Raw genomic sequence first — 23,145 nt, forward strand, 5'->3', positions numbered from 1 at the left:
GCAGCAGGCCAACTACACCGACACAGTGCTATAGTCGGAAGTGACGTCCTCGGGCGGGCGCCCTCCTTGTATTCAACCCCGCAGGCCACGCCTGGCCTGCGGATGTGTGGATGCGTGTGTGCGTGCGACCACTAGACCGCTGGGGGATATTACACTGCTCACGTGCTCCACTCCGCTCTGGTCAACTGCAAGCTCTGCATTGGAGTAGCAGTCTCTGCGTGGGATTTGTCCAAATGCGACTGGGCTGGGCTGCGCTGTGATGGTGGTGAGGGTGGTTGAATACTACTGAAAACTGCTGCCGAAAAACTGCTGAGGTGCTGTGTGTGGCAGTTGACGGTGGCTAAAGTCTGAAGGCAAAAGGTTACCAACCTGGTAGACAGTGCATGCAAGCGGACACGCTGGGGGAAAGCCTAAGTCTGAAGTCCAGGCACGCTCTCCGCTATCCGCGGCTCCGCAGCACTCTGCAACACCGTGGTGGGCAAATGACATGTGAGGCCGTGAGGGAGCTGGGAGCCCGTCCTGTGCTCTACCTGCTCTACCAGCTCAAGCCGCCCTCAAGACTCCACTATTGCGTTGCCCAACTGGGGATCCAGGAGAACGGGAAGCTCCTGCCGCCACTGCTGCTGCTGCACGCCTGCTTGCTTACTCAGGCACAAACAAAAACATGGAGTGGATCAGTCAACCTCGTTCTCATTAGTAAGTGTGGGTAATCTTTTGGATAATGATTATACACAGAAAATTGCAATCTACGTATAAACTCTCTGTCAACACTCGGATAATACCGTATGGATGGCATCTCTTTTTGTGCCCTTTTTCAGGACTTTAAAAACTGTTTGTTAGAAGAGTGGCCGCGTTCTTAGATATTGCTACATTTTGTTGACTACGGTGTGACATCTACTATTTGGATATCCCCCTGTTTTTAAGTGAGTTGTTTTTATTACATGGATGTTATTATGGCCATTCAACAAGAGCTAAATGTGCACCTTTTGGATACATCTTTAATATATTTGGCCTGTTCATATTACGCTGTTTCAGCCATATACATAGATCCTGATGGTAGTACATATGGACCACCCTAAGATGACGTTGGACATTTCTTTTTAAATACATTGTGGATAGTAATCATCTTCCTTATTAAGCAAATATAGAGAGTGAGAGTGAAAACTAGTGAGGCGTTTTTTGTCCACCCATAACAACTAGAGCTGAAGGGGTTTTGTTGAATCTATCCCCCTATTATCTGGTAGGTTTCCTACCTTCCTCAGGTTTAGCTATCACCCAATTATGCGATAGCTATATGTTCAACTATAACTTTGAACCATTCTGACGACAGCGCATACTGGTTCTCTATTTAGAGAATGATGTCATTGCCTTATATATTACTTGGAGGCAATTAGATTTTGCAGCTCCTATACATCTCATATATCTATGATGTGACATATATTGTTGTGAGGATATAAGGCGATATTTATACCATCCGATTTTGTCTTCTAGCCCTTAAATTCTATTTGTGTATGGAGGCCACTGTATCCTACGCTATTTATATGAACCCAGAGTATAACATATATATGTAAGTAACTTCGACTACGTAATTGGGTATCCGAAGCAGATGTGCAGATGGTGTTCCATTTGCATACAGGGAATGCCTATTTAATCATGATTACCCACATATGGTTCTATCCTGTGGACACAACCAGAATACCATTATCACATATATATACGCACAGTCTATCCAATAGAATAATGAGGCTGCCGGTTATTTTATTATGTATAGAGATATTTTGATGTATTTGTATTAAATATATGCTTTATTGTTTTGTTTCTGTAATATACAAATATGCACTTAGTTTGATATTAGAGGGGTAAATATTTTGCTTGGGCCTTTTGTTATATATCCATATTTTATGTATATAGAGGAATGTAATCTGGCACATATCCTATTGTTTTATATCCATTTAAAGATGAACAAACAATAGTCTAGTCTTTCATGTATGAAATATGTCTTATGTAACCACTTTATAATGTTATATTATATGATTTGTTTAGTTGTAGTGCAATAGACGGTCACCTGATGAATGCAGCAATGCAGAAAAACGCGTAGTCTACATCTATCGCATTGCCCCCATCAACTCTACGTCTATCGTATTCATCTATCAATCGTTTATTGTGTTGTTGTCATATTGATCATATGTAATGAATGAACTTCTTTATATATTGAAAAAACAATGAAAATTTGAAAATTTAATATAATAATAATCTGTTTTGAAGAATAAAAATAAATATATTTTTGAGATACATTAGTGTATTTTTAGTCTCTGTACTAGTGGTTACTGTCTACAGAGAGATCTAGATCACAAGGTATCTTTTCAATTGTTTTATGGTAACAAGCTATAGAACTTTACCCATGGCATTGCTATGATACAAATATCAAACTGAGTATGAATGAGCACTGACTACTTAGGTGTGGTTCTAAAACAGAATGGATCAAGTTTGCTGGTATAATATATAATGTCACTGTTCCTTGGCACTGACCTCAAATTTGTCCGGCGTTCCAAACTCAAGGACGGGCACAAAGGTTGGTAGCTCCTTGCCATGGATGCCGAACATCATGTCATGTAAGATCTCAAAGGTCCAGTTGGTTCCTGAAACACAGAAATGTTGCCATTAAGACACAGAAAAGGCCAGGCCAGCCTCATTCCATTAGGTACTGATACCGAAAGGTCAGAGGTCACAATATTGCATCGGTGTCACCTGTGTAAATGACCACCTGCATGTGTCCCTGCCACAGGAGCAGGTTGGTTTTCAGATGGGTACTTGGGAACCCAGAAAAATAGAGAGCCACCCGTTGATTAACAAAGTGAATCGGCGTTCCAATAATGACTTAACGTTTTCCCTCTGCGCTGATTAATATTTGTATCAGAAACCACTTATTTTTACTTGCTCATGCATACACATTCAAATAATGCAAACAAATCCTGTTTTTGATAGAAAGTATCACCTTCATTATTAAAAACAATGAACAATTAAAAGTGTTACTGCTACTACAGAAATAACGTACAGTGTTAAAATATCAAAGCCTATTACCTACTGGCGGTCGCCAGTAGGTATATATAGTTAGGATTTTTTCTCTATGGGTTTTTTGAAAATTCTATGTCTAATAACTTTGGCGTTTGTGGACGGAATCGGCTGAAATTTTCAGGAAAATGGCACATTTTGTTTCTGAGCAGCCCTTGAAAATTTGGGGGGGGTTCGTCCAGTGGGGGCCGAGAAAAAAGGGGGGTCCCAAAACGTGTTTTTAACATTGAGTTTTCCATAGGGCGGTTGGCCTCACTTTTAGCCCGAACGGCTGAATGGATTTGCACGAAACTTGGCAAAATTGTAGGGACTGGTAGCCCGATGTGCCTTTTGTAGGTCTCAATATATGTGCTCCAGTGGATTTTGAGAAATTAACGTTTAAAAAAAGATATATATCTGTAACAGCGGACCGGTTAGCGCTCTGGTTCGCGGACTTTTCGCGCAACGGAGCTTTGTGAAGCGAAGCTGATTGGTTCTCCGGCGTCTGTCAACATTCCAAACAGTCCGTAGCGGCCGCCATCTTGTCTCTCGGTAGGATCGAGAGACAAGAGGAGGTCAAAACAAAGGGGGAAATAACTATAAGGGGGCATAGTAGATCCTCGCTGACCCCCTAGGTTTGATGTGGAGGTTTTAAAAGGGCCCCGCGGGGCAAAAAAAAAACAAAATAATAATAATCGAACGGCTGAATGGATTTGCACGAAACTTGGCAAAATATTAGGGACTGGTAGCCCGATGTGCCTTTGCTAGGTCTCAATATATGTGCTCCAGTGGATTTTGAGAAATTAACGTTGAAAAAAAGATATATATCTGTAACAGCGCTCCGCTTCGCGTACTTTTCGCGTTACGGAGCTTTGCGAAGCTGATTGGTTCTCCGGCGTCTGTCAACATTCCAAACAGTCCGTAGCGGCCGCCATCTTGTCCCTCGGTAGGATTGAGAGACAAGAGGAGGCCAAAGCGAAGGGGGAAATGACCATAAGGGGGCATAGTAGATCATTCCTGACCTCTTAGGTTTGATGTACCATTTTGCCAAGTTTGGTGTAATTCCGTTCAGCCATTCAGGCTGTAGACGTATGTAAATGTCCTATGGAAAATTGCATGGGGAAAACACATTTGAAAGTGTTGAAATTTAGAACCAATTAAAATGTTACTTTGGTTTTGTATTTGTGTGTGATGAAAGTTAATTGGTTATGTATATATGTCAAATGAGAGGAAACCACAGCCATTTTGTGATACTACTGTCTGAGGTACATTTGTGAGGAATTTTTGGTGGTGAATTTCTGGTGTTTGATTTACACAGTACTAACACTTCTGCTACTTTTAAAAAGGTGAGTTGTTAATTTGTAAGGGGAACTATGTTGTACACTTGAAGATAATTTGAAAAATGTTTTCTGTTATTTATTTGCAGTCCTTCTGTTATACTAAATACTTGATGAAGTTAGTTTTATATTATGTATTACTAAAAACGATAAATGAAAGTGATTATTTTTTTCTGCAATTTACAGCAAGCAATTTCAAAATAAAATGGCTCACAATGAAGAGACCGTGGCAATTTCTTTTGAATTGTCCACTACATTGATTGAAATTGAGAGCACCAATAATATAATATTGTCACAAGGAGGACATGACTTGTATGATTCCATTAGATTGATTGAAATGGACAGCACCAAGAATGAAATATTGTCACAAGGAGATGACTTGAATGATTCCACTACATTGATTGAAATTGAGAGCACCAATAATGAAATATTGTCACAAGGAGGAGATGGCTTGTATGATTCCATTAGATTGATTGAAATGGACAGCACCAAGAATGAAATATTGTCACAAGGAGATGACTTGAATGATTCCACTACATTGATTGAAATTGAGAGCACCAATAATGAAATATTGTCACAAGGAGGAGATGGCTTGTATGATTCCATTAGATTGATTGAAATGGACAGCACCAATAATGAAATATTGTCACAAGGAGGAGATGACTTGAATGATTCCACTACATTGATTGAAATTGAGAGCACCAATAATGAAATATTGTCACGAGGAGATGACTTGAATGATTCCACTACATTGATTGAAATGGACAGCACCAATAATGAAATATTGTCAGAAGGAGGAGATGACTTGAATGATTTTTTTGATCAATCTCTTGATGGCGAATTTATCGAGTGTTTGGAGACCATAGAGTTACAAGAATCATCATTGCAGACTTTTAATGAGGAGATTCCAGATGAGATGATTGAAGAGGAAATTACTGATGAGGACATGTTACTAGTTGTTTCAAATTTAGAAAATTCTGAAGAATAAATTTATATTTAGAAATCAAAAATTGTTTGAGACATTATTTATTTTTATTTTTAATTTATGAGGTTGTAGCGAAGTGATTGTAGTATAAAATGAGACTTATAGTATAGAGTGCAACATTTTTATGTTACATGGTAAGTTTACTCATATTTACTTCCCTTCTGCCACTATATTATCTCCAATGTGTATTTGACATGTCTTCTTCATCTCCGGCCTCCTTTCTCTCACTGTGTGTCTCCGATGCATCTTATCGCTGGTATTTTGTGTAATTACAGAAGAGAGTAAAATAAAATAGTTCGGAACGTGAAAAGGGGGCAAAGTAGAGTACTCCTCACCCCCTAGGCCTTTTTAGGCGGTCCCAAAAGGATCAGTTTCTGCTTTCCTGAGAGATTATGGTATGAGTTCCATATACCACAATAACTTGCATTACAACATGCAAGATATCTATCTCCTATTACCAACTTTTGGAGATATTCGCGCTAAGCGCGAATATCTCCAAAAAGTAACACCTGCCCTGAGCAGTTCTTAGCCATGTTATCCAATGGGAGGTGGATAACATGGCTAAGAGTATTAGCTCGGTAATGCATGAATATCGCTGACTTTTTAGCGATATTCATGCATTGCGGCCGTTTATTATCGCATTTGCGATAAACCTTGATAATAGTAAGGTTTATCTTCGATAATTTCTGATGATGCTTAGTGGTAAAAAATTGGTTGGTAAGCATCGTTAGCGATAAATATCGCTTAACTTTGGTAATATGCCCCAACGTCTGTTAACGTTCGATTCGAAGGAAATGAGGAAGTGTTGAAAAACATTGTCTGCGCCATCTTGCCTTTTTTGAAATGCCACACTTTTGTCGTGCACGGCAGCCATTTTAGATGTCTTGACCAGACCCACTCTCTGCACGCTGTCGATTCGTAGCATGGCTCCTCACCCTCGTAAGCATCTCCCCCAGGCACTGGTCACCACCGCTCTCTGTCTTATGCATGGGCAATAAACCTTCCCCCATCTGCGCTGCTCTTCCCTGAGAATCACACTCTGTGCCCGCCCGACACCTCCCTTTCGCCCTATTCACTACCGCACCCTCTGACACTCCTCTTCCTCTGTGTCCGAATGTCCAGGCCGGTCCTAGGCTATCAGCTACCCCTGCAGATGTAGTTTATGGCCCCAGCTGTAAAGAATCACCCCTCTTCAAAGGAGTTATAGTAGATCAAGGCCCACACCCGATGTGATCCGTCACAGCACACGCGTTCCTACTATCTGAAAACCATCCTGTATTGTGATTGGGGAGGGGACCGAGCCTGAAGCGGAAGATTCCAGGAATGACTCTTTGTACATCAAAGTTTTTACAATTATGTGTCACATTAAAAATATATAGCACTCCAACAAAGTAGTAGGAATATAAAACTTTAATAACATATAAATATATACAACAAAACAAAAACAGTAAAAACATTTAAACAACGAAGAGACCGTGGCAATTTCTTTTTAATTATCCAATAGATTTATTGAAATTGACAGCACTAATAATGAAATATTCTTGTCAGTAGCGGTCTGTTGTGCGAATAGTTCCAAGGCAGCAGAACGCGCTGAAATCTAGATGGCACGAAAGTGATGTCTAGTAAGTTGCCGCCCAGCAAAAAACGGCGTGGGGCGCCGCGGGGGTGAGTGAGTCCAGTAGGCACCACAGCTATTCTTACCGGCATTGCAGAATTACTGCTGGGGACAATGCCTGTGCTGTAGCAGGGTCACAGCAGAAACAAAAAGGATTCTGTTGAAGATGTTGTTGGTTTTCAATTTGAAAACAGTTCTGGTGTCAACTGCTATGCTAATGTAGTGGTTAATGTTTTGTTTTCTCTAGAAAATGTAAAAGAGGGGGAGGCAGTCCAAAGTTCCGTTAAAAGGGCAAAGGAAAGGATCGGTGGTTTGAACTATCAGTCAAAAAGGGGAGGGGGTGCAATAATTTTTCCTACCGGGTCACACTGTGCTTTCACCGGAAGTAAGGTCTGCAGGATTGTAGTAATTCAAAGTGAGGCTGGCGCCAGCATGGGAGCGCCGACGTCCCGCGGATACAGTTTCGTCACTCCACGGGCGATCATGGCAGTCATTCCCCATCGGGGGTCGGAGACTCCCGCGGCTCCTCTAGAATCTTCAAGGTCGTGGAGGACTACGGTGGTGGAGTCAACCAGTGACCGGGCCATTTCTTTATGTTGGGCCCGCTCTTGCCAGGTCGACCGCCATTTTGAGAGTTCGGCAGCTACCGGCGATCGCGGGGTCACATGAGCGGACGGGCTCCACCCTGCCGGGCGAGACGTTGCAGCATGGCCACAGTGGAAGAACCGTTATCTAGGTCGTTCCGAAACTGTGCAGCACTGTAGTTGTTAGGATGCCACCGCCTGGAGCGCTGAGGGTGCAGCTGGGAAGCCTCCACCTGGGGAGGCGGGAGAGGCCTGTTCGCACCGTCTCTCCCTCCCAGTGCACCCCACGGCGTCTCGCTTGAGATTTGTTATGGCCGGACCAGGCGATGAGGACGAGGGGGGGGTCGGAGGCATGTGCAAGACATCCCCCTCCAGTGTTGTCGCAGCCATTATAAAAGAAAGAAGTGTCCCGTCCGTCTTCGGGCCGGGCTTCCGGTGGATGTCGGCCGGACGCCCCTGGCTCTGGCCCCATGAACGGGTTTCTTGGTTTATCGGCTGCAGCCGGATCCCGTCGGCCTCGGCCCCCCGACCGTTGGTGGTCGGACCGGAAGAGCATGTGGCGGGACTACCTGCAACTCTCAAGGGCCACCGCGGCCGGACTGGGAGAGAGAGGGGAGGGTCGAGGAGACATTCCCCCCCCCTGCAACTGTTCAGCGTTGTAAAGGCAATCCCCTGGCCGGGTCCCGCTGGTCTCGGCCTCTCCTCCGGCTACACCCTACGTTAGGATCTCCTGGCCGAGGCGTGGCAGCAGGACCTGCCTTATATGGGCTGCTCCCGGCTGGGCGTAGCCGGAACCCTGCCCCACCTTGGAAGTTTCCAGAGTGGGGGTGGATGTTCTACTGACTTGCATTTTCCCTAGTCTATCGATTTTTTTGGCGTGGCAGGCGGTGGGACAGCGAGGGGTGATTTGGTTTCTCTTACTGTTTTTCTGGTCTCTCACCACTGGCATATTTTAACGTTTTCTTGTTTCTAGGACATTAATAGGTTTTATCATTACGTTATGTTATCGTTTCTTTGTTCGTTGTTTAATAAAAGTTCATGTTCATCAGTGGCCTACTGATTTTCGTTTTCCTATTTTTTTCTTTCCAGGTTGTTTCATGGTAAAGTTTCTGTTAACAGGATACAGTGATCACTTCGTTATTATTGCATATGTCCTTTTCACTAGGGGTGCTCTCTGGTCGGGCCAGATGACGTATCTCTAGTAAATGGTCCGGGTGAAAAAGGTGCATCAATCAGTGGGGAGTAGATAGGCATGACAGATTACAACGGGGGAGAACGGTCCGCATTACGTACCCTTTCACTACTTGCAAAGATTTTCCTACGTTTATTTGCAAACAGGGAATACCTCCAAAAAGAACTAATTCCCAAACAGTCAATGTTCGGACAATCAATCAATCAATGAGGAATGAAATAGGTACGACGTGTTAAAGGCTTGCGTTACCTACCCTTCACTATCTGCAAAGGGAGATAGAATATTCCTATTCTTCCTCGTTTGCAGGTAGAGAAGATCGTTAAGAGAATTAACTTCGAACAATTCAATGCTCGATTGAAACAATCAACAAGGGGTACTGTGAACACAAATGAACGCCGCTTATATACATACGCATTGCTATTTTCAACAGGTTGTTCCTAATGTTTCTATTTTAGCGAGGTCAAAAGAGATCCCATTAGTGGCCTACTGATTTTGCTCGATTCCTTTTGTTTTTTTACACGATTTTTCGCTATCTGCAAAGACTAAACAGAGTATTGCGACTCTGTGCTTGTTTGTAAATAGAGAATGAACCAAAGAGAACAATCAATCAAATGGAGAGAGAAGCAGGCACGACGGATTACAAAGGGGGAAAGGGCTGCGTTAACTACCCTTCACTATCTGCAAAGAGAGAGTACTCCTAATAGAAATGAGGGGTGGGGGGCAGCAATCAAAGCAGATCAGTGTGCATAAACACGAAAAAAAAAATTCTTACCACGTACTTGACATTCGACAGCTTATGATATTTGCTATTAAAAAACCATTGAAATTCACTGAAAAAACCATAGGTTATAGACCATATATAGTTAGGAATTAGCATTTACAAAACCTTGAAAATTCACTGAAAAAACCATAGGTTATAGACCATATATAGTTAGGAATTAGCATTTAAAAAACCTTATTTTACTCACACAAAACCATTGAAATTCCATATATAGTTAGTTGCACTAACTATATATTGCGCACCCGCAATCCACTGCTGATGATGTCACATATTACATCATTCATGACATGGTCAGTGACATCACTGATGACATCACTGATGACATCTCAAATGACATCACTGATGACATCACTGATGACAACATCCAGTGACTATGTTTCTGTAAAGTTAAAATATGTCTTACATATTGAAGAATGAGTGGATGTATAAGTGTCTGGACGAAGGATTTAGTAGGTGCATGACTGAATGTATGAGTGAGTGATTAAATGTGTCTCACTGAGTGCATGGGTTAGTGACTAAACTGTCTTAATTTGTGCATCATTATGTCTGTTGTTCTGTAAACTGCTGCATGTGTTGATCAGTAGCTATATGAGTAACTATATGGGTTATTGATTGATTGCCCAAGTATTTGCATGGGAGACTGAGTGTGTGTGTGGCTGGATGGGAGGTGTGTGACTCTGTACAGATCAATGTGTACTTGTATCAATGATTGTATAAGAGAGTAAGTATGTGTTAGTATATGGTTGAAAACGTAAGGTGCTCTATGTTTAACTGTATAGAGTAGAAAATGGAAGTGTGATTGATTCTTTACAGGACTGACTAGGTGTGTGAGTAACTCCATGGATGAGTGGCAGAGTGTGAGTGTCTGTATAGGTGTATGAGTGCATATGATAGTGTTGTAAAGATGAGTGATTGTATGTATGAATGATTGTATGGGTGAATGAGTGAATGTGTGTGTAGACGTAGGAATCAGTGAGTACGTATGTAGTAACTAGTATTGGTGTGTCAATGGTTTCAAAAATTATACTCTGTTTTTAACACTGGGTGAAACAGAGGTTATATTAAAATGTGAGGAGATGCATTGTATTGTCACATGAATGATATCATCAGTGATGTGATCATTGATGTCAAGTGAGATGTCATCAGTGATGTCATTTGAGATGTCATCAGTGATGTCATCAGTGATGTCACTGACCATGTCATGAATGATGTAATATGTGACATCATCAGCAGTGGATTGCGGGTGCGCAATATATAGTTAGTGCAACTAACTATATATGGAATTTCAATGGTTTTGTGTGAGTAAAATAAGGTTTTTTAAATGCTAATTCCTAACTATATATGGTCTATAACCTATGGTTTTTTCAGTGAATTTTCAAGGTTTTGTAAATGCTAATTCCTAACTATATATGGTCTATAACCTATGGTTTTTTCAGTGAATATATATATATATATATATATATATATATATATATATATATATATATATATATATCCGAACCAACAAACTCCGGTTGAAAAAGAAGCCGACAGGCAGGGCGGTCTGTGGGCAGGGCACCGGCAGCCCTGTAAATTATCAAAGTCCAGCACTCCCCAACTCCGGAAGAAATACCACAGACACCTTGCAAGGATTGCAGGTAATTTATTCAAAAATGTAATGCTGCACCGCAACGCGTTTCACCTTTCGGCTTGATCACGCTAAGGAAGCTCCGCAGTGTACACATTTAAATATATCGTGATAAACATAAACATAGAAAAGGGACTCGAAACCACAGTGAAATCAGTATCAGTGAACCACTTACTAACTTGTTCCGCCATTTTGGCCTAGTCACAGTTAATGGTAAGTATATACAATCTATGGTCGTACACCCTATTTACAGTTCAAATATTACTTTATGCCCGCATTTCACAGTGATGTTTTGCCTACTAATAAAGCAGTGTCGATCAAAGTGTTACCAATCAACCTGTTTGTAAACATAAAATCTGTATGAATATAGATATGTAGCCGCCCAAGTGGGCCATCATTATTCAGAGATAACTGAGAAACTGCGCTGCATGCAAATCAAGATTAACATGGAACGTAAAAAAGTCTTGCCCCAGTGGGCATGAGCATCAAAAAGAAGGGTATACTGAACAGTTTGGCTGCGCCGGTCAAAATCCATTTGGCGTGTCCCACCTTCACCAAAAATGTGCCATCACCTAAAAACAATAAAATATCATACAGTCACAAAAGCATATATACAAATTACTAAAAAACAATTCAGAAAACGGCTGCAGACAAAAATAGAGCACACTTGGCTAAAACCCATTAGTATAAATGGCCACTCCAGAAACGGATCCATTGCTATTTATCATGTCACTAGCCAGTGACACTGATTCCTGACACTCTATACATATCTGACATATATTACATATATTAAAAGTGTCACACATTGTTCAGATCAAAAAAGAGAGCGCTAAGTCATAATTGTTTGACTCGATTCTTAACGTAAGTGAATCGATAATTCCTCACTCGAGTTCAAACCCTGTGGCATCATCGTTTCCATGTCGATGATGTATTTGGACTCTAGTTTGCGAAGTGCCAATCTACGATTTCCACCACGTATGTTGATTGGGATTTCATCAATCACAACCATTCTTAGTAATTTTTCATTTTGGAAGTGTTGTTCATAAAAGTGGCGTGCAACCGGATACTGTCTGTTGTTATGTCTTATAGCTCTCATGTGTTCCAGCACACGATGTTTGGCACATTTGATGGTACTTCCTATGTATGCTCTATTGCACGGACACAATAGTGCATACACGCAATACATGGTGTTACAACTTAGCTTTTTTCTGATCGTGAGTTTCTTCCTGGTGCCTGCAATAGAGAGAACTTTACAGTCCACACTGTTGCTGCAGGCCTTACATTTCCTACACCTAGTAAAGCCTATTGTGACAGGTCTCGGTTTTCCAGGACTGCCCTTTATCAGGTTAGGACTTAGCTCATCCCGTAGGGAGTTGCTTTTTTGAAAAGTGATCTGAGGTTTGACACTCAGGTGTTTCTCCAAATGTGTGTCAGTCAGTAACATGTGCCAATGCTTGTGTAGTATTTTGCGCACTTGTGAAGCCCCACCTGAATACTTGGTAATAAACCGTAAGGTGTTCTTTTCACTGGCCTCAATTTCGGGGTGGAGTAATTTAGTTCTTTGCATGGTGTCAACTTTGGCACATGCTTCCTGGATATTCTTAGGACTATATCCCCGTTCCAGAAACCGACCAATCATGGTCTGTTTTTCCAGCTGGTAATTGTCATCCGAGCTACAATTACGTCTTGCACGTAACAGTTCTCCATAAGGGATACTGTGTATCAATTGTTTGGGATGTGAGCTGGCAGCATTAAGGATACTGTTACCCGCCGTGCTCTTGCGGAACAATTTGGTTTGCATGGTACAATCAACGATTTCCACTATCACATCCAGAAATTCAATTCTGGTTCTGCTCATGTGTTCAGTGAATTTTAGATTGTGATCGTTGTCATTCAAACGCTCCACAAAGGCACAGACAACTGTCTGATATCACATGTTATGAGATATCCGATATGTCCCAAGTAACTGAATCTAACAAAATTTATGGTGAAATGCTTAGTGATTGGCAAGCGCGGGGCCTCATAGAATGGGAGGAATATAACTATTTGAATTGTTCATATCCACGTATTCCCATTCTCTACTTGTTGCCTAAAGTTCACAAAGACCCCACTAATCCACCAGGGAGACCCATTGTGTCATCCATAGGGTCCCTTCTGGAAATGACATCTAGATTTATCGATCACTATTTAAGACCTTATGTTGTTAGCTTGCCCTCATACCTTAAGGACACCACCCACTTTTTGACAATTATTGAAGGCATACATTGGGAACCTAATTACATCATGGTCACGCTGGATGTGTGCAGTTTGTACACATCCATAAGACATGACTTTGGATTGAAAGCGGTGGAATACTATCTGAGGCGACGCTCTATCGCTTTTCACTCCCACTCCAGAATGATCCTTCAGATGATGGAATTTTGCCTACGAAATAATTTTTTTCTTTTTGATGAGGACGTGTATCATCAGTCACAGGGCACAGCGATGGGCACCTGCTTTGCCCCCAGCTACGCCAATTTGGCGATGGGCTGGTGGGAGGAGCGGGTGGCCGCCCATTTGGAAAATCATGATCGCTGTGTCCTGTGGCTGAGGTACATAGATGACATCTTTTTGATTTGGGATGGGGATATGAATTCAGCATGTGCCTTTGTGGAGCGTTTGAATGACAACGATCACAATCTAAAATTCACTGAACACATGAGCAGAACCAGAATTGAATTTCTGGATGTGATAGTGGAAATCGTTGATTGTACCATGCAAACCAAATTGTTCCGCAAGAGCACGGCGGGTAACAGTATCCTTAATGCTGCCAGCTCACATCCCAAACAATTGATACACAGTATCCCTTATGGAGAACTGTTACGTGCAAGACGTAATTGTAGCTCGGATGACAATTACCAGCTGGAAAAACAGACCATGATTGGTCGGTTTCTGGAACGGGGATATAGTCCTAAGAATATCCAGGAAGCATGTGCCAAAGTTGACACCATGCAAAGAACTAAATTACTCCACCCCGAAATTGAGGCCAGTGAAAAGAACACCTTACGGTTTATTACCAAGTATTCAGGTGGGGCTTCACAAGTGCGCAAAATACTACACAAGCATTGGCACGTGTTACTGACTGACACACATTTGGAGAAACACCTGAGTGTCAAACCTCAGATCACTTTTCAAAAAAGCAACTCCCTACGGGATGAGCTAAGTCCTAACCTGATAAAGGGCAGTCCTGGAAAACCGAGACCTGTCACAATAGGCTTTACTAGGTGTAGGAAATGTAAGGCCTGCAGCAACAGTGTGGACTGTAAAGTTCTCTCTATTGCAGGCACCAGGAAGAAACTCACGATCAGAAAAAAGCTAAGTTGTAACACCATGTATTGCGTGTATGCACTATTGTGTCCGTGCAATAGAGCATACATAGGAAGTACCATCAAATGTGCCAAACATCGTGTGCTGGAACACATGAGAGCTATAAGACATAACAACAGACAGTATCCGGTTGCACGCCACTTTTATGAACAACACTTCCAAAATGAAAAATTACTAAGAATGGTTGTGATTGATGAAATCCCAATCAACATACGTGGTGGAAATCGTAGATTGGCACTTCGCAAACTAGAGTCCAAATACATCATCGACATGGAAACGATGATGCCACAGGGTTTGAACTCGAGTGAGGAATTATCGATTCACTTACGTTAAGAATCGAGTCAAACAATTATGACTTAGCGCTCTCTTTTTTGATCTGAACAATGTGTGACACTTTTAATATATGTAATATATGTCAGATATGTATAGAGTGTCAGGAATCAGTGTCACTGGCTAGTGACATGATAAATAGCAATGGATCCGTTTCTGGAGTGGCCATTTATACTAATGGGTTTTAGCCAAGTGTGCTCTATTTTTGTCTGCAGCCGTTTTCTGAATTGTTTTTTAGTAATTTGTATATATGCTTTTGTGACTGTATGATATTTTATTGTTTTTAGGTGATGGCACATTTTTGGTGAAGGTGGGACACGCCAAATGGATTTTGACCGGCGCAGCCTAACTGTTCAGTATACCCTTCTTTTTGATGCTCATGCCCACTGGGGCAAGACTTTTTTACGTTCCATGTTAATCTTGATTTGCATGCAGCGCAGTTTCTCAGTTATCTCTGAATAATGATGGCCCACTTGGGCGGCTACATATCTATATTCATACAGATTTTATGTTTACAAACAGGTTGATTGGTAACACTTTGATCGACACTGCTTTATTAGTAGGCAAAACATCACTGTGAAATGCGGGCATAAAGTAATATTTGAACTGTAAATAGGGTGTACGACCATAGATTGTATATACTTACCATTAACTGTGACTAGGCCAAAATGGCGGAACAAGTTAGTAAGTGGTTCACTGATACTGATTTCACTGTGGTTTCGAGTCCCTTTTCTATGTTTATGTTTATCACGATATATTTAAATGTGTACACTGCGGAGCTTCCTTAGCGTGATCAAGCCGAAAGGTGAAACGCGTTGCGGTGCAGCATTACATTTTTGAATAAATTACCTGCAATCCTTGCAAGGTGTCTGTGGTATTTCTTCCGGAGTTGGGGAGTGCTGGACTTTGATATATATATATATATATATATATATATATATTTACACACATTCAAAGTCATTGAGATAAAGTCGTATTTGTTAAGAAAAATAATTTTCTAGAGATGAGCTTAGCTACAACTGAACCCTCATGCCAGGGGAGCTGCCACTCTTCACACATTTTTAATAAGGCAGATAACCAACCTGAATAAAAATATCCTTTGGAATATTCAACCTTTTCTAACTCACTCACTACACCTCACTGTATCTACACTTTCACTGGCCACGCACCCCCACTTCATCAAATGGCAAAGGAACAAAAGATCTCCGACAAAGAGCCCCTTCATGGGTGTCCGTTGGGTATTTCAGCGCCGAGCCAGCGAGTGGTAGGTCCAGATGATGAAGCATGACACTTACACAGGAGTAGCATTCCTAGGAGGACAATAATAAAGGAGACCACAGTCCAATGAACAAGAACAAGAACAAGGTGGAAAAGGCAAAGCAGGAGAGCAAGTAGGAAACGGATGGGACAGGAGGACTAGGGGCTAGGAGATCTTCGAAAACCATGGCCAGTGGGACCAGCACCAGAAGACCCGATACACGAGGACCAGATAAAGTAGTACCAGAACTAAGACCAGGACTACATGGACCAGGAAGGGGGGCACAAAAGCAGAAGGATTAGGAACAGACAAACCAGAGGACTAGATAAAACCAGGGGAGCAGAACCACGAGGCCTTATGAATGAGAATTAGGGAGAAGAGAAGGAAAAGGTCCACAGCCGGGAGCCTGTGAAACCAGAGCTCCAAGTGTTGCATTTAATTCATGTACTTTTCTTCTATTCATCATATAGTACATGTATCCACTGTTATCTATGCTTGTATTTCAATAGCATGTGCTTTGTGTACTTTTCACATGTGTTCTACATTACCTTCGGAATGCTTGTAATGTATGGTTCCACTAAGTTATCTCCAGTTGCATCTGGAAACAAACCTAGGCAGACACCTTAGCCTTGCTGCTAATAAACCTACTCTTCATGCACATATTGGGCTCCAGAGACTTTGTAATATTGGCGACGAGTGTGGGATACTGAATGTATATGTTGAAGCATTAACCAGAATGGAAAAGAGGTTCAAACCTACTACTAATATGGCCTTAAATAGATTTAAATTCTACACCAGGGCACAAAAAGAAGATGAGTCATTTGATGATTTTCTAACTGCTTTGAGATCTTTGAGTCTGCACTGTAACTTTGGCACTGTCACAGATGAAATGATACATGATCAAATCATTGTACATGTAAAAAATAAAAAGATTCAAGAAAAGTTATGGGTCATGGGTGACCCTAAGTTAGATGAAGCAATTGCTAATGCAAAAGCTAATGAGCTTTCCAAGAAGTGGATGGAAATGGTAAAACGAAATTCCATCAAATCTGCAGCTGAGGAAGAGATTTGTGTCATTAAAACAAAAAGCGATTTTAAAAATGATATTTCACAAGGAACATTTTCTACTAGATACAACAACAACAGTTATCCTGGTAAAAGGAATGATAATTCTTTTAATTATAACATATTACAGATGTCGAAGCAGATTCCATGTGGCATCTTTTCAGGGATGTCCCACTATCAACAGAGAGTGCAGAATTTGTGGCAGAATGGGACACTTTAGCAATGTTTGCAGAGATAAGCGCTACAATAACCAGACACGGAGTACTACCTCTAGTACTTCTGAAATTAATAGGGTCACCAGTGTTAGAGAGACTCCCAATTATAACAAAGGCTTTGTTGTTTCAATCATACACAGTGGATCTGAAAAAGAAATTTGCCTGAAGTCTCCTAAATTTATGTTTCAAATTTTAGGTATTGATCTAGAGCTCATGGTGGACTGTGGGTCACGGTGGACAATTATTCCCACTCAATATTTTAAAAAGACGTTACAAACTGTATGTAATTATGATTATTTCAACCATCTAACAAGGGTCAACAATTGAAATTGAAGGTTTTTTCCAAGTACAATTGTATTTCAAAGGGAGGCTCATATAAAATTGTATATTGCTGTGAGAGAGGTAAATGTGTTAGGTTAGCAAGACCAATGGAAGCTGGGCATAATTCTCAATCCACGATCGGAAGATCCTGATTCTCTTTGTAGTGAACAAGATATGTACTGTATCGCCACAGTTAACACAAATGTTGGTATTCTGGAAAAAGAAACAACATTGTTAAATACATATAGCAAAGTGTATTGTGACAAATTGGGGAGATTGAAGAATTTCACACATAGACTTGTATTTAAAGCAACTGCTATTCCAATTAAACAAAAATTGGAGGAAGTACCCATCAACATTAGGGATGAATTGAAAGCAATGCTTAAAGAGCTGTCACATGAGGGCATTATTGAGCCCATTGAATCATCTGAATGGGTTTTACCCATTGTTCTAGCGCACAAACCTGACCAAAAACTCTGAATGTGAGGATTCCATTCTAACATTGTGATAGATTTCCACCCTCTTCTTAATATTAATGAGGTTGTTTTGTTATCGCCTGGACGTGCTATGAATATTTACAAGTTGTCAACTCCTAGCATCCACACGCGATAGAACACGCCGTGTTTTTTTGTTGAATTGAAGTCTCCAGCTTATCAGCGTGAGGACGCGATGAAAGTCTTTCATGTATTGATCTTTGTTAACACACGCTATAACGCGCTGTGTCTCTTGAATCAATGAAGCTGCCGCTGGTAAGCGCGAGGTCGCGCTATTGACTTTTTATTTGTTTTGGGGTTTTTTTTGGTGTTCCTTCAGAATTCTCGTGGATCACTAGCGCGAGGTCGCGCTATATTTTCATCAACGTTCTTCACCTGTGAGCACCAGTGTACTCTGTTGTGTATTTAGCAATTCCTGCTGCAGGCGAAGGTTGCGCTGTTTTCTACTCCATTTTTTGGCAACTTTCTCTTGCTGTCTCCTTTCATATTCTCTGGGAGGATTGTACAATGCAACACACACTGAACTCATCATTAGGATAAATGAAGACTTCACAAAGACTGGTTTTGTGAGTACTTTTTGGACTTTGTACTGCTGTTTCATTTTTAAAGAATTATTTCTGTCGCTCTAGGCAGCAATAGAGCGCAAGATGTTTTGCGATCTGTTCTAACGGAATCATAGACAGTACTTTCTGGAACTGCTTCTGTGAAAACTTGGCTGACGAATGCCTTTGGAACCAGACATTTTGGCTTCAAATTTTTAAAACTATTTTTTCATTGTGTGGATTGATTAGGAACTCTCCTCCAAGCTGCTCCCTTTTTAGTAATCCTTGTGAGTATGTGAAGGTACACAGCCCGAATTATCACTGAATTCAGATGAATGTAGTATAGTTGTATGTCTCTACAAAACCAGTCTTTTTTATTTGTTGTCTATTTGCTACTGGTTCCTTCTTCCTCTAGCTGTGTCCCTCAATTCTTTGGGCTGGTCAAGAAGTTCCTAGGTGGTCCAACTCCATTTCTTCGCGCTCTTGGGATACTGCTCTACCTTTCTGAGTATTGTGTTAGAGGGTGTCAGAATCTCAGGGGAGAGGAAAGATTCTCGCTTCGCCCCTGGGATATTGGAGTTCTGTGTGGATCCTTGAGGCCTAACAAAAAGCCAAGCCCACGATTACACTATCCCCAAAGAGCTTAGAGTATTAAGAAGAGAAAATTAGCACTTGGTCTCCGAGTTAGATAATTTGAAGACACAAAAAAACTCAGAAGGTAAACTATCCGACACTACCCCCAAGTACAAGAGGAGTTATATACAGCCTGCCCACTTCCAGGTCCCCTATTCTACTGCTGGCCCCACAGCTGCTGTCCCTGCCTCTTCCCCAGTTAGTGTGACCTTTGTAACACCGCCTCAAACATCTTTGGCAATGCCAGAACGTTTCATTTGCGAAAGTAACAAGTATGGGTATTTATGAATCAGTGTCACCTCCAACTTTTATGCAGAGCAGCTTCCTTTCCCGAGGACGCTGCTAAGGTAGCATTTATTATCTCATATCTCAGTGGCAATGCGGCACTTTGGGCCGTACCTTTGGTAGAAAATGACGACCCCATTCTCTATAACCTTTCACAGTTTAAGGAACGGATGATAAGTCTCTTTGCTTGTCAATTCTATATGCAGGCCAGTGAAAATGAGTTGCTGGCCTGAGGAGAAGAGGACTTCCTTATTCTACAGAGGGTTAAAAGAGGAACTAAAGGACATATTGTCCCAAATAGTTGACCCATCTGAAGATTGTTCTACGTTCATGGATCTAGTCATCAAGTTAGATCATAGGTTAACTGAAAGAAAGGGAGAAAAGTCTAAAGGAGATTATACACGTCTCTTTCTAGCTAAGAGCGAGAAGAAAGAGGTAAAAGAGACCACATAACCTATGCAGATAGGGGGGATTAGAAGTCCTCTTACTCCTAAAGAAAGAGAAAAACGCATGAAGCTAAATTTATGTTTATACTGTGGTAATGAAGGTCATTTTGCCAGGGAGTGTCCTGTCAAACCTAAAACGCCCGTCAAGAGTATGGCGATCAGAACTGGGGCTGTGGGGTATTCGGAAAGCTGAATGACTTGGAGAGCACAGAGATTGCCCCTCCAAGTCATTCACCTGTACAGATCTCTCCCTTCCTTGCTAATACAATGTCTCTGGTACCTAAACATTTCACAATCACTGTGGTCTTAATGTTACCATTTCAACACAGAAACTCAATGTCCATATTGTTAGATTCTGGGGCTGCAGGAAACTTTTTGGATATCAAGCTAGCTAAGGCTATCGGAATAAACTTAGTTTTAAAGGCTCAACCTGAAAAGGTAAGAGCAGTGGATGGAAAGGAATTACCCTCTGGGTTGATCACCTATCAGACGCCTGACTTGGTCATGATATGTGATAATGGGCATTCCGAAACCATTTCTTTTGACCTCATAGATAACCCCAATTTTGGTGCCATTCTTGGAATCCGTTGGCTTCAACTCCATTATCCGCTTATTGATTGGGTTACTAGGAAAGTAACACTACGTTCCTCTTATTGTTTGATGCATTGTTATCAAGAAACTGCCCTCTGGAACACCCCTTTAAGTTGTGCTATGTCTCTTTCAGACTTCTGTGCTCTTCCCACTGAGTATATGGAATTTGCATGAGTTTATGACGAAGAAAAAGCTGTGACCTTGCCCCCTCATAGGTCATATGACTGCAGGATTGATTTAGTACCGGGCGCAGAACTCCCTGTCAGTCGAGTATATGCTCTCACAGAACCTGAAACAAAGTACCTTTATGAGTATCTTTAGGAAATGCTTAAGAAAGGGTTCATACGCATTCTACTTCCCCAGTCTCCTCCCCTATCTTTTTTTTTCCGAAACGCGAAGGTGGCTTAAGGGCATGTATTGACTATTGCGCCGTGAACAAGGTAGCAATAAAAAACAAGTGCCACCTTCCACTCATCTCCAATCTCTTGCATCAGGTGCGTAAGGCAAAAATCTTTACTAAACTTGATCTGAGGGGGGCCTATCATTTGGTTCATATTATATGAGTATTGCGTGATGCCCTTTGGCCTATGTAACGCCCCTGCGGCATTCCAATTTTTTGTGAATGAAATCTTAAGGGAATACCTAGACATTTTTGTCATCATCTATATTGACGATATTTTGATTTATTCGCAGAATGAACAGGAGCATGTGGAACATGTTAAACTGATACTGAAAAGACTACAGGATAACCATTTATTCGCTAATTTAGAGAAAAGCCATTTTCATACCCAAAAGGTGCAGTTCTTGGGTTTTGTTATCTCCCCTGAGGGAATACATATGGATCCTGCCAAGGTTTCAGCCAAGGCAATTGCCAAGTGAACTAGTCCTACCACAGTTAGAGTGGACTAGTCCTACCACATTTAGAGAGGTGCAATCCTGTTTAGGGTTTGCGAACTTCTATCGAAGATTCATCAACCATTTTTCTGATCTTGTCACCCTTATAACAAGACTATTAAAAAAGGGAGTAGCATTTGAATGGAATAATGCAGCCGAACAGGCTTTCCAAACTTTAAAGAACAGTTTTACATATGCTCCCATCATGCGACATGCAGATGAAACCCAGCCTTACTATGTGAAGGCCGATGCCTCTCAATATGCAGTTGGGGTTGTTCTGTCACAGCGCGACTCACAGTCTGGAACTCTTCATCCCATAGCCTTCTTTTCTAAAACCCTTTCTCAAGCTGAGCAGAACTACACCATTGGAGAAAGAGAACTTCTGGCCATTAAAATGGCATTTCAAGAATGGCGCCATTATCTATTGGGATCACCTCACACCATCACCATCTATTCCGATCATAGGAATTTCCAGTTCTTAAGGTCTGCCCGAGCCCTCACCCCAAGACAGATGCAATGGGTGTCCTTTTTTGTGAATTTGATTTTGTTTTCACCTTTCTTCCAGGCTCAAAACAAGGCAAAGCAGACGCTCTATAACGCTTGGGGAAAGACAAGAAATACATGGTAGAAACACCCCTGCCTAGCATACCTGGTAACAAAATCCTAGTGGCAAACGAGATGGATGACTCCTTTGTTACGCAATTAGTTCAGGCTTTCTCTGCTCTGATCGTGGGGAATGGTTGACAGATCCGATGAACACAATAGTGGATGACTTGTTCTATCATAAAAACCGTTTGTTCCTCCCTACCAAAGAAACTGAAGTCTTTATTATGAAATGGTGTCATGCTATGCCTTTGGCCGGACATCCTGGAGGAGAAAAAAATATACAGATGTGCCATAGATGGTTCTAGTGGAAGGGCATAAACAAAGATATTGAGGAGTTTGTCAAATCTTGTCCTACTTGTGCACGCCAGAAAACCTCACACTGTTCACCAGCAGGACTGTTACAGCCTTTGCCTGTCCCTGAAGTGCCCTGGTCTTCCATCAGCATGGATTTCATAACGGACCTACCTAGTGGTAGGGGATATGTTATCCAAAATGACACATTTCATCCCCCTTAAGAAGTTACCAAGTGACAAAGAACTCACAGACACATTCATTGAGAATGTAGTCAAGTTACATGTATTGCCCTCTGTAATTATTTCAGATAGAGGCCCACACTTTGTGTCTAAATTCTGGCAAGGACTTTGTAGAGCACCCCAGATAGACCATCGTCTCTCTTCGGCTTATCATCTACAGACAGATGGGCAGACAGAGAGAACAAACCAGACCCTAGAACAGTATCTCCGATGTCTAATAGGCACCACCACTAGTGTTTGGCTCCAGGCTCTTCCTTTGGCAGAATTTGCGTATAACAACTCCACACATTCAGCTTTTAAGGTATCACCCTTTTATTTCACCACAGGGTACCATCCTAAATTTTTCCCTCTTTCTGATGTACCTGCAGTAACAGACCACCACACTCATCTCTTG

At 41.5% G+C, this 23,145-nt stretch overlaps 1 protein-coding gene across 1 annotated transcript in view; it reads right to left on the reverse strand.

The window, feature by feature from the left end:
• The window catches only part of LOC144767817 (sulfotransferase 6B1-like), a 156,261-nt gene that overhangs the window by 103,168 nt on the left and 29,948 nt on the right, over nt 1-23,145 (reverse strand). The window contains exon 2 of the mRNA XM_078651194.1: nt 2,530-2,639. Coding sequence (XP_078507320.1) covers nt 2,530-2,639 — 110 coding nt within the window. The remainder of the gene's footprint in view (nt 1-2,529; nt 2,640-23,145) is intronic.

The sequence above is a fragment of the Lissotriton helveticus genome, chromosome 7, assembly GCF_964261635.1.
Source record: "Lissotriton helveticus chromosome 7, aLisHel1.1, whole genome shotgun sequence".
NCBI classification, from domain to species: domain Eukaryota; kingdom Metazoa; phylum Chordata; class Amphibia; order Caudata; family Salamandridae; genus Lissotriton; species Lissotriton helveticus.